This window comes from Silene latifolia, chromosome 2 (genome assembly GCF_048544455.1).
Source record: "Silene latifolia isolate original U9 population chromosome 2, ASM4854445v1, whole genome shotgun sequence".
NCBI classification, from domain to species: Eukaryota; Viridiplantae; Streptophyta; class Magnoliopsida; order Caryophyllales; family Caryophyllaceae; genus Silene; species Silene latifolia.
Window position 1 is genome coordinate 177,915,141 of NC_133527.1, and position 13,332 is coordinate 177,928,472.

General features: G+C 36.4%; 1 protein-coding gene across 3 annotated transcripts; it reads right to left on the bottom strand.

Moving 5' to 3' along the window:
• Nucleotides 1-151: 151 nt before the first annotated feature.
• LOC141643475 (uncharacterized) lies at nucleotides 152-5,650 on the bottom strand. 3 transcript variants are annotated; one of them, XM_074452656.1, is made up of 3 exons: nucleotides 5,373-5,650; nucleotides 2,767-4,408; nucleotides 152-2,146 (listed from the first exon to the last, which is right to left on the bottom strand). In XM_074452656.1, exons 2-3 carry the CDS (start codon nucleotides 4,402-4,404, stop codon nucleotides 266-268), a joined length of 3,519 nt encoding a protein of 1,172 aa, XP_074308757.1. In that variant the 5' UTR covers nucleotides 4,405-4,408; nucleotides 5,373-5,650; the 3' UTR covers nucleotides 152-265. The 3 variants fall into 3 exon arrangements, with proteins under 3 accessions (XP_074308757.1, XP_074308758.1, XP_074308759.1); XM_074452657.1 differs by having other exon boundaries at nucleotides 5,543-5,630; XM_074452658.1 differs by having other exon boundaries at nucleotides 152-2,107; nucleotides 5,373-5,608.
• Between the last annotated feature and the right edge of the window lie 7,682 nt (nucleotides 5,651-13,332).

Genomic DNA, 13,332 nt, shown 5'->3' on the forward strand with positions numbered 1-13,332 from the left:
GGCAGCTCATAGCTGAGTCGAATATTTGGTGATCGCGCCTGGTATCATTCTTCATTGTCTGCTGCCTTCCAAGAAAGATCACGTCTGTGTGTGCGCGTGAGTGCACATGAATGAGGGGGGCGGGGCTACTTTGTTTGAAGGGTTCCTATGCCCCATAATTTTCGTATCTTGTCATCAGTAGAAGAGACTTAATGCAAAACCACAGAATCCTCCTGAAAATCAAGGAATCAGAAGTACCAGAGAAATTTGATTTATTTGTTTATAATCAACCTTCTTCTGCAGACCTACTAACTGTTACAGGTGCAGGAGTTGAGTTTGCCAGCAGAGTTTGTTGTGGGTCCCTTAGAAAGAAGCTACCAGAATGACCTTTTGTAAATTCCGATACCATGTCTAATGATTCATCCGATCTACCCATTAGATGAAGTCCAGGAAAATGATTTCCCCATATATCATACGTAAATCTGCCTTCAGGATCCGTTCTTTTCTCTTCTACTACCTGGACTGCTTTCTGGGGTTTCACCTTTGGTCCTGGGGCTCGAGCATGTGGAGAGATTGCCATTCTCGAAGGACATAACCTCTCTGTCCCCGAAAATGTAGCACAAGGCAACACCACTGGTTTACTTCTTGTAGAATCTGGACAAAATGGTCGTCGAGTATATAACAGGTCAGTACAGTTTCCAGAAACTTCTACGGAAACAGCTGACTGTGTACTTGTGTAACTCGTGGATTCGTCAGAACGACTCTCTCTTGGGGACAGGGAACACGTGTTTTTAGGTGAGGGAGTTGTGATCGGTGACAGAGGAGATGACGGTGTGGAATTCCCGCTTTGACTGGTTGAAACTTCTATATGCGCCATCAGCCCTGAATTGACTCCGCTTCTCTTCCTCGGCCTCCTCCTCTTGTCCTTACGAGTTCTTACCGTCAAACTAACAGGTGGGGCGTCCTTGCCACCACCACTCTCTATTTCTATCGACTTAGATATTGAGGAGGCCGAAAAACTAGTTTCAGTAGTAGCATCAGATGAACCTGCAGTCTTGCAATCAGCATACTCCACGATAATCGCCTTTTTCAAGTCCCCTTTATCTCTTTGAACCTTTTTTAAGCGAGTCGATGTTTTCTCTCTTGGCCTAACAATAGGAATCGATCTCTTCTCACATGTTATCAAGTAATCTACCGGGGAATCAGAGGGCGTGATTTGGAGTGTTATAAACCAGAACAAGAGGATCATTAAAACAGCAGCTATAGCTAGAACCACGGCAATAACGCATACCTTAACTTGCACCCAGAAAATGGATTTCCTACAAAAATTAAGAATATCAATCGGTATACTCGCTTGCATCGGTACTATAAGCATTCCAGAAGCAAACTTGAACTCCAGGTCCCTATGTACCACAGGCCTGGAAAAATCCGCTTGGTACGATATATCAAGTTCATATGATTCCCCTGGCCCAAGAGCAAACCCCTTGCAATTGTGTACTAAAAACCCATCCAGCCCACATGATGCCCCGGAGACCTCTATCCTCTCGATTTTGAGATCAAAATCACCAGCATTTAAAGCAATCAGCTTCTTCAACATTGGCTCAACAGGAGAGGACACATTTGTTGGATTAGGCAGGCTCGTATTGAAATGGAGCTCGTGTTTGAGTTCAGGGCCCTCAAGCAAGACCAAGGAAAGCAATCCACCATATCCACGAAGAGATAAACGCTCTACACCAGATAAATTGTTTCTTATCAAAGCCAAGCTCGTCCATTCACATCGATTGGAAGGGCGAAAGAAGATGGGACCCAGTGATGCCGTGCCATATGGATGTAGGAAAGCCTCCGTCACAGTATTCTCCACCATGGAAAACCCGTATCTGGTTGGACCGGCAGAATCATGATGGACAAAATTATTCAACCAGGGTGACGGGATATGACTGATGTGAGGTTTACAATTATCCACGATTTCACCCGAATTTAGAATTAGCTGCACTGTAACAGAATATTGGCTGGGATTTTTGACAGTAATTGACTTGCCAGAGTATCTGTCTAGTGGCACCAGTGGGAAAAAAAGCTCGTGATCATCAAGCAAATAAAGATCATTCATCGTCCTCTGATCCCTCCATTTCTGAAGCACAAATTCATCCACTTCAGTATCACCCATTACCTATAATTAGCAATAAGATATAATTATAACAAACTAATACGGAGTAAGAAATATTTAATGTACTCCATCAAACAAAGAAAATAAATAAATTGCATATGGACTCATTTGCTTTGTGGTTACAATCCGTCTTATTGTAGACGGACACTATCCGTCTAAAGCTGTAGACGGATAGTGTCCCTCTCACAAAATGCAAGTGGGAGGGTAAGTGGGGGTATTCATTTTCCACCTACTTGAACTATCCACTCTCATTTTGTGAGAGGACACTATCCGTCTACAGCTTTAGACGGATAGTGTCCGTTTACAGCTTTAGACGGATAGTGTCCGTCTAAAGTTGAGAATTTGTGACGCAGTGATGCCTGTAAGAACTAATATGGATGATAAGAGCGGCATGCTACCACATTTGAGTTCAATTTCAATATATCCACAAGGAGTCAAGTTCCTCGAGGATGGTAATAATTTCCTCAAGAATATAGCGGGAAGGTATTAAAAAACCATCATGAAACTTATGAAAGGCACAAGAAAAGACATTGTCTTCACGTTTTATCAGAATCATTGTAAGGACCAACAACAACAAAAAGGATGCACACAACAAGGGCAGCAGCGACTATTTTGTTTCATACCTTGGTAAATGTTGACGGCCTCTCAGTGCTCAAAGGAAGATGATTCCGTAACACTGGCTGCTGTTTGAGGCAAATCCCAAAAAGATTTTGACAAGGAACCTCGAGGCTAGGATTCCTTGAGTCATTTGCCAGAATAACTAGCTTACAACTCAAACTCTGATGGGCCATATTGACAAATGATTCAGAATTGACATCTGAAGTATTGTACGTTACCAATGCTACTTGTGTGACACTGCCAGGAAAAAGAAGGAGGCCTTTCACGTATTTGATCTTCAGGAGCTTCTTGCTTTCAGCAACTTCAGTAATCTGAACAACTTTCAGTAAATCTGATGCATTGTTCGTCACAGACACAGAAATGGTAATTTCACTTTCAGAACAACTCCCAACAGCATCAATGAACGCCGATAGTGGGGGTGCAATGTCTTTCCATGTTGCTGGGTTGTTTATTAAAGCCTCGAAAGGAACTGTAATGGTTTCTCTCTCTCCATCCAATAGTCTAAGTCGCCCAATAGTGAGAACTACAGAATCCAATAGTTCAATTACGTCATTTGAACGCTTCTTATCATCAGAAAAGCTGTATCCGTTAAAACCAGGATTCTGTTTGAAACAGATTACCTGTGCTAAATGAGTATTATCATTTCCAATTGCTGAAAAATATGCAGTTACTTCCTTCCAGTGAATGGCTTCATCAAAAGGATTGGCTACCGATAACTTCCTATTCGGCCACCCACCAGAGGAAACATTGAAACCCAGCAGCGGTACCAGTTTGTCTGGAGATTCGATTACACTGCCTTTAGCCTGAACCAAGAAACCACCTAAACTCGTTTGTAAAACCAATTCTGCTGAAGACGATCCCAACCATTTAGGCAAGAAAACAAATGGTATGGAGGTAAATTCACCGGGCCCCAGAAGTACCTCACTAAAATTGAATGGATGGAACTGTGAGTCAGTGCTAAATGGTTCAAAAACTTTTATCACATTTTCATTGCAGATATTCTCCAATCTCAAGAAAGCTACAGAAGGATGGTATATATAGTTTTGTCCCCAGTCCAACTTCTTGGGGCTTATACTAAGACAACGAAACGATAATTCTGAAGATGGAGACTTTTCTATCTCTATGTTCAGTGAGCTAATACCCGCCTCTCTCTTATACAGTAAACGTTCCCTACCAGGAGACAGAACGATTGGATCAGTATTATTTACACTATGAAGAATTGTCGAGTGATCAAGCCATCTGATCTTCAGAAAACAAGCAAGAGTCGCCCCATCAACTAAGTGAGTCAGAAAATCATTTGAGGACCATCCGACATTAATATCTGGTTTTTCTTTCGAACATTGTTCTTTTGAGTGAGAATCATGCAATGTCGAATGAAAGGGAAACTCCTCGGAACAACAGCAAACATTCTCACTGTCAGAAAAATGCTTCTGCCACCGAGCCCTATAATCCAAAGCAAAATGACACTGGTAGCTGTTCTCCAAACCAACGGCACTATTCCTGATGGAGCTACAACATGCACTATTATCTACAAGATTGCACACCCCTTCCAGAGGAAATGATACACATTCAGCCAGGCAAGCAAGGGTGCAAACGATACCCAAACTCGCCCAAATGTAAAGAACAGTAGCTGGCTGCAGCATGTCCCTGCATGATGAATACACAAGTAAGCATAGCTAGCTCATACCCTGTGTATAATGAATACATATAAGCAAAGCATTCAGTATATCCATCCGGCACTATATTATACCCTGTGTCTCCCAAATTCAGGAACCTAACCCCTGAAGTGAACAGCTGCTAATGTTCGACTACTAATCGCTGAGTCCATCTAAGATATCACAAATTACAGATAATTGCACATACACAATCCATCATAAGATGATAATATGAAGCGGACAGTGGACCGTCAAGAACCCAAAACAACAAAAATCTCGAAAGCATGAGAAATTTAATGCTGTAGAACATAACAAAGGTGAATACATAACCAAAAAACTTTCTTTTTGCCAATATTACCTGGATTTTACCATTTACAACACATCATCATTCGGATTTATTCAGTAATTTATAAAAATACCCAGAATGAATTTATTCATATCAATCCAAATATACAATGCGTTCATACTAAGCAATAACATCATTAACACACCCACATGATTGATTTATTTGATTTTATTTTGGATTTTTCCTGTATTAATTACCTGTTCAAGATAACATCATTAACTTCAACAAGTACATCAATACTTCAATCAATTCATATATAAAATGAAGTAACCAACTTATCATATATTCACACCGTTCCAATCATTTATTTACCTTTGATTAAAATACCCTCACAATGAATATAAACGTTAAACAAATGACTGAAACGGAAATATTATAACCCAAGCTTTTCAATTCTAACAACTTACCAAAAATAAAAAGTACAAATCTAACATGACATTTAAAAATAGATGATAACATAACTTATCCAAAACAAGTAAAGCAATCAAACTAAATAAAAGTACAAAACAAACAGATGATATTAGTTATTTACATGACAAAATACCCTTTAAAGTTGCTGAAAAATTAAATAAATAATTTCAAAAAAAAAAAAAAAGACAGAAACTTTTACCAGTTAAGCTGAGCAGAAAATGAAGTCAGAAAAGATGGTGATTAGGGTTTTGAATAGAATATTAATGAGATAAAACAAACCATAAAATCATGCAAGTTTGTTGGTGTTTTTTGGTATTTTTTTTGGTAAAAATGTGAAGAATTTGGACGGAAAATGGAGAATAAAAGCACCTGAAAACCTGAAGATAGAAAGTAGTGGCCTGAAAGTACGAGCGATAAAGGAAAAGAGTAGACAATGAAATTCATGCTACATTTACCTATTTGTCCATCCACTTTCCTACCCTATCAGTCTATCACCACCAAGTATCCGGGTAAAACAAATACGGACACGAAATAGACACATAATATGGCAGGTAGACATGTCAAAACTCGACCCGACCCGAAATCCGATCCATCCAACCCGGCTTTTTTGACCCGCGACCCGTTTGACTCGAACTCGAAATGACCCGTTATTTTAGGGTCGAGAGCCGACCCGAACAGGTTGACCCGTTGGGTCAAAGGTAAATCAAAATTTTTATTAAAATATTAATATTTATATATTATATTTGAAAAAATAGTTAAAAAACATTTTTTTATCACTTAAAATTACAAAAATAACTATAAAGTTAATTTTATATAACTTTTATAATATTTAATAATAAAATAATTATTAAAAAAACTTTATTTTAATAATTATGTCAATATAATTAATGTAACCGTTGAATATGATTAAAATATTAATTTTAAATATGATTTACATTCTAAAAAAAAAATTAATTAAAAAAATCGTTTAAAAAAGACGTTAGAAATTATTTATTGACTCGTATTCTGACCCTAACCCAACTCGTGACCCGTATAACCCGACAAGTACATATTTTGATTGTATTTAGGAATTGTAGGCTCCATTTGAGAAGATAAAAAAGTTTTAGAATATGAAAAATGGCATGGGTCTGATTCGAATGGAAGAGAGATGGACTACTTGATAAATATAAGTAAAATCAATTGCTAATAAGAGGAGTAATCTATAAATAGATATAATCTCTTTTCTCCAAGGAATGTGGGACACTTGCGTGTGAGTTTTAAATTCCAACACGCTCTCTCACGCGTAAGCTCCCTTTGGAACCCCGAGCAAAACTATGAAAGCGCACCAAAATGGAAATTAACGAACCCTTAAGGAGGCCCTCCACCGGTGCCATAATTTGGTCCCAGCTTAAATTCAAAAACCAAGAAGAAACATTGGGTTTGATACCATATTAGAAATTTAGAACATGCACAAATTCTTCTTTGTGACGGAGGGTATCCGTCACAAACAAGAGACGGGTACCATATTGTCTCACAAAAAACCCATAGGGGGTGAGAGAAGGAGTACATGTTGTGGGTGCCCACCTTGTCCCCTCTACCCATTTCCACTCACAAAATACCCGTCGCAAGATCCGACCCGTCACAAGCAAGACTTATTGTAGAACATGAAAATGCCCATGGGACTTACAAGAACGTAGGACAAACGAATCAAATGACAAAGAAAAGTAAGGTTTCATTCTAAAACTAATTAATAGTGACCCCATTGATAAGGTACAATCTCACTTTTTCAAGTATAGGACACTCACATATAAATATTATATTCCAACAAAAACTAGCTTACTCGACTGAAATTACTTATTTAGTCCGTCTGATTGTAGACGGACACTATCTGTCTATAGCTATAGACGGATAGTGTCCCTCTCACAAATGAAAGTGGGTAGTGCAAATGGGGGTATCTATTTCTTACCCATTTGCACTATCCACTTTCATTTGTAAGAGGAACACTATTATTCGTCTATAACTATAGACGGATAGTATCCGTTTATAATGAGAATTTATGTTTACTTATTTGACTAAAATTTCAGCTACCAAAATTTTTCATTTTGACCTTAGAGTAGCATGTCAGATCCAACCATCAGAGGTTAGAACCCATAAACACCATTTTCTTTTACCTTTTGCTTTAATTTTCAAGTACTACATACAAGTTCACAAATTCTTATTTAGGGCGAGTATTATAAAGAATTATCGAAAACATATATTTATACATAGAAATGTCGTTTCTCGAGGTTATAATTGACAACAAGGAACTCATTACTCAGTTTATATAAATTTCACTTATTTAGAAGAAATATATGGGCGACTTTTTGCATTATATAGGGACTGTAATTTCCATATTTTTTACTCTTATTGATTATTTTTTTAAAAGGTGACCAAATAACCCAATTTTTAAATTTTTTTAAGTTTTAAATCTGACAGATTTTAAATGACAAACAAACAACCAGGGACAAAATAACTAACTTGACAGCCACTTATAAAGACAACATTAAAGAAAAACTAAGCTCATTATTTAGGAAAAAAATATAAAGAAATTAAAGTTGTAAAATTTTATTTGCTCGAGGTAATGACAACCGTTACTAGTCGCCCTCATTTCACCACTACTTCACGCTCGTAGCCTTTATTTTAAGCTTCATCGTTCAATTGAGTAGTGGAATTGTGACAATTATATAACTTTAATGCATATGAATGGAAGTATGCAACACTATATATATAAATTAGTTTGTAAGCTTTAAAACTTATAAGAACACCCTAAGAGGCTAATAAGATCATAGTGGAATTAAACAAGATGTTTAATTTATAAGTTGTGTACCAGAATGGCAATTCATGGACTATACAACCAGATGTATATGTTGTACGGTGTAGAACCTGAGCTTTGTGTCAAAGTATCCGAGCTTTATATTAAAGAATATGAGCTTTATTAGAAAGTATTGACTTCATTCATTACACATTAAAAACATGAAATTTAAATTAGCTCAGAAAGAATACATGTAAGCTCGAATTCTTATACTTGGTTGTACCATGCTTATGGTACAACTGGATGTATAATCCTATTTGTGCCAGAATGGTCTTAGATAGCCTAGTGGTTAAGAGTTAAGATGGAGTATTGTGATAATAGATTACTAATTAAATTCCGCTTCTCCGTATATTGTACAGTCTTAGCATTTAACACAAAAAAAGTTGTAAAGTGTATGATTAAGGCCCTGTTCTTTCTGACTTAATTTCAACTCTTTTGAGTTCGGCTTATTTCTATTCAGTTCAGTTTTGTTCAGCTTCAGTCAATTCTGTTCAACTCATCATCTTTTCACAAAATTAAGTCATATATTTCAACGGCATTCATCGGTTCACCTCGTCAGCTTCATTCAGTTCAATTTAGTTCAGCTTGTTTCAGTCAAAAAGAACATGATTTAAAGGGTAAATATGTAAATTGAAAAGTAAAACAACACCATGCATGATAACTTATGAGATGGGGAAGCATAGAGGACTTTTAGCTTGAAAGTTTCTTGAATGACGCATATGATCATGACTATGATTATGATAAGAGAGCTTAATTATTACGGCGGGCGTATGAGAAACTTTCTTTTGACATTGGATGGCAATGTTTAATTTTGGGGCTTATATATTAGGTGGGGTATGTTAAGGTCAATCGGTGCTTATGTATTTTGTTGTTATTCACTTGGAGTATTTTAACAAATTAAACTATTAGAGAATATTAGGAATAACATCTATTTATGAGACGTGTTCAATCTCGAGTCGAGTTTACATGAGCCGAGCTTTTATCGAGTCGATTATTGTTTGCGAACTGTTTCGTCTCATTAGCACTTATACGCATCGTCATGCACTGCCACGAGCTTTAACACGTCAAGGGAGTCTGATTGTGAGCCACGTACAGCTCATTGGTTGCACCGATACATACAACACATGTCGAGCTGGACCACGGTGCCATGTCTTTAAGGTTTTTTTTTTTGAGAAAAGATCATTAGCATTAATAAAAAGTCATACGACATCTACAACATATGCCAAACTCAATCAGATACAAATCGATTACAACCATAGGAAATAAATTTTTGTTCAAAGAATGAAACACTGCAACAGAGTCTCTATCATCGATTCGCCGCAAAAGGCTTTCATCCATAAGAGGGTCTCCGAATCTTCCTTGACGAGTATCCATTTCTTCTGACGTGATTGATTGTAGCCATGAATCGGGCAAAATATGTAAAACCATATAACGATCTATAACAACGCTGATCTTCTGCTGACTTATTAGAAAACTGCAAACGAACCAGAAAACGAAAGCTCTTAAACTGAAAGAAGGACACCACCGATAGACGGAGACAGAGCCCTCGGAAAAAGAGACGAAACAAAAACGAAAGCGGAAATTAAACAAAAACATAAAGGAAACAAAGCGGAACACAGGAGAAAAAAAACGGAAGCCACCGCCTCCCTACCAACCCACAACACCGCCAGATCCAAGCACCACCCTGCCACACCACCTCAACAAACTCGTCCGATAAGACCCGAATGCCCCACATACACCACGCAGGCCCGAGAGGAACGGCGGACCCGTATGATCCGAACGGGTGTGGGTAAGAAAGGGGAGGAGGGTTAATCGGAAGAGAGGAGACGGGTCGCCGGAGAAAGGTCTTGAGAGACCCCATCCCCGACGACATGGTAGGGGGTAGATGGGTGGCGGTGGGAGGAAGGAGGAGAATGGCGGCAACAAAAGGGGAGGATTTAGGGTTTTGTTTTTTAGAGAGAAGGGGGAGAGAAAATTAGAGAGAGACTTTTTCATCTTTAAGGGGTTGTTTGGTTGATCAAGGAACTTAATTTTCCTAGGAAAATACAATTCATGGGAATTAAGTTCCCTCATCCAATTCGGGTGAATTTCGGAAAAGTGTTTGGTTGCTTATGTAGGAACTAATTTCCACAGGAACTTCCAATGACCAAGGGGGAAGTAGGTAAGCAACTTCCCATATCATGTAGGCATTGGAAGTTCCTGGGAAGTGCTAATTCCTACATTTTTCAAAATTTATGACAACCAAACAACTCATATTTTTCAAAATCATGGGATTTTCCAATGCCTATGTTTTCTAAGTGGCAACCAAACAACCCCTAAGATTTTGGATTAGCTATAAGTTGCGAGTTGTTACGACCCTCGTGCAACCGTTTGTATTTGATCTCATGTAGTATGCCCTCTAAGACACTCTAGTTCATTTTTTGGTGTCTCACAAGTTGCTACTTGCTACCATCATGCACCATTTGTATGTGGTTTCTTGTGGTTCGTCACTCAACACAGTTTAGGTTGATATGCCCTCCTGCATCATTAATCTAACTAGTATTAATTTTATTTGACTAAGAACACGATCTCGACACAAACAGGTACAATGAGTTCAGTGTCGACCACATCAATTGGTTGAACTGCGACGACATCATTGATCCAATTAATTTAAGGGTAATATTAAATACAACTCTTAAGTATTTAATACTTTTTATATGTGATATTAATTTAGAAATTAATAAATCAAATTACACATTACTCAATGCAATGAATACAGATATTAAGAATTTATTTCCTTTTATACCTCCTTAAATACAGGCATACAACCCTTATCATTTCCCTTAATTTAAAACATTTTTTACCTATTGTTTTGACTGGAGGGGTATATTAGAGAATAATAGATACAATCAATATTTATGTTAAAGTTAATATTATGGTTATCATAATATTATATCTAGAATATTTTAGGAACTAGTATTTGTGTCCGGCCGTGTCCGGGTTATCTCTATTTAGCATTAAAATTTATTTTCAATTAAATAAAACTACTTTAAAGTTGCATAACTCATAAATTTATCATTAATATATTTTTTTATGACATATCATAAAATTACGATAAAATAAATTATGAGATAAATTTACTACTCCCGCTATTAATATTTTACTTAAATCGATTAGTTAGCTAATTGTTCATATATACTTTCTTTTGCTGTTAGTATTATTATTTTTATTACATTCGTTATTACAAACTTTAATGTTAAATTTTCTTTTCTTTTCCACTATAGTGTATACATTAAATTTAAGGCTAATCGTTTTATTAAGTCTCTTCCAAGTGACCGTTGTGCAAGAGTTCATTATCGTCGAGTGCAAAGCTAGATGATAGCAGGGGTAGCACTTGCTACCCCAACTCTGAGATATACTTGAGAATCAAGATTTAACGATTTTTTTTTCCAAAACAAATATACTTGAACGGTTGAACATGAGACATATCATAAATATAAAATAATAAAAGGAAATATATTAAAACATCATGTTATCTAATTTTGAAATAAAAAGTCTCTTTTGTATAGGTGAGTGGATGATTATGTTTAGAAACAAGTCCAATTTTTAAAAATATTTGTTACTCTGTCCCTCCCAATTTTATTGTCCATTTCCATAACATTTATGTCAAAATAATTGTGTCTTATTTGTAAATTTTGTAAGTTTTTATACCACAAATCACTCATCCTTCTCATTTTATTAACTTTTATTATCAAGTCAAGTTGAAAATCACACATTTCACGTAAAGTAGTTTTATAAAAGGTAAAATGATGTGACGGTTTTATACCGTCTTTATCAACCCAATTCTTAGCTACTTTATCCCCGATTTATGATATTTATTGCTATTTTAGCTCACTTATGCATTTCGGTAGTAGTTGCGTTGTTTGAATGTGTTTCTACGCAAATTTTGTTTAATGTGTAGGTGTCGTGATCGATCATCGTGTTCCGAGTTTCGGAAGTGAGTTGGACATTTCTACACTAGTGTCTTGGACCAAACACAAGCCAATTAATAGGGTAAGAAGAGCCAAATGCTTGTGGATTGAACCAAGTCAAGGCCCAAAGCATCAAAGTCAAAGTGCATAAGCAAGCAAAGAAGATGAAGCGTCACTAGAAAATGCCACTCGGAGTGGCAAAACTGGCTGATCTTCTAGCCACTTGGAGTGGCAAAACATTGGATTCCGCATTGGATTCCGACAACTCCTTAATTCTCCTTTATTTTGGCAATTATGTTCATACTTTATGAGACTTTATGGAGATGCTCTTTGAAGACCTATATAAGGAGGTGTTGTTGACAATTTTAGATATACTTTTACATACATCTTTACATTTTAATCATTAGAATACCAAATAATTTCCAATTTATAGATTAATTTAGTAATTAGTTTTTGTGTGTAGAAGACTAATTTCCTCATCTGGGGTCAAGCAATTGAAGCAAATGAATTAGTATTTTGTAAGACTCTTTACTCTATATTTTTATCTCTTGAATATTGATTTCTATTCTCAATTCATTATTATGATTATCGATAGTTATTACTAGTTTGATCACCTAGTTTGTCTTATCTCTAATCTATTGCTAGTTTAGGAATTTGAATCTTTTGTTCACTTGCCCAGACATTAGCAGCAACTATTGTTCATCAATTGTATGCTTTTCATCATTGCTGAATTGTAGGAGAATATTAATCATATGAATTAAAGTGTAGAACCGCTTGTGTATGCATTTGTTTATCTTTGTTGGCTTCTCTAGTTATAATTTATCGCATGATTGAATTTAGATACGCTTGGACTAAATTGTCATTATCATAACGGTTGTTTATGTGCGCTTTTCGGAATGAATAACTAAAAGTAAGAAGAAGTAGAAATTCATCTTTTCACAACAAAGTATTCAAGGGTAAATAGAGTCTAAAAGTGTCAATGATCAAAACTACATCATTTGTGGAAATTGTAAGACCCGAGACCTTTTAATTATTTGATTTATGCTAATTATTTATTATTTTATTTTGTTAGATTTAGACTCCAACCACAAACACCCCCAAATTGGTTATCTTTGAAATATTTACATAAGCACACGCTAAACATAGACCTTCCTTGTAGGATCGACCCCTACTTACCCTTACTATTGTTAGAGTTAGTAGTGGATAAAAATACTAATTTGGAGACTCACGATAAGTCTAGCCAAATTTTGGCGTCGTTACCGAGGAAGGCATTTGTATTTTGTGTGCTTGTAAATATTGTTTTTCAATAAGGGTCTTGTCTCTATTAAATTAGAAAATGTGTTTTCATTTCCCCCAACAAGAGCATGAATTACTCCATC

What these genes read in the sequence shown, in the direction of transcription:
- LOC141643475 (XM_074452656.1), bottom strand. Translation starts at nt 4,404, where the DNA reads ATGCTGCAGCCAGCTACTGTTCTTTACATTTGGGCGAGTTTGGGTATC. An exon ending in GGCCGTCAACATTTACCAAG is followed by an intron (nt 2,147 to 2,766) that starts GTATGAAACAAA and finishes TGCTAATTATAG; the next exon opens with GTAATGGGTGATACTGAAGT.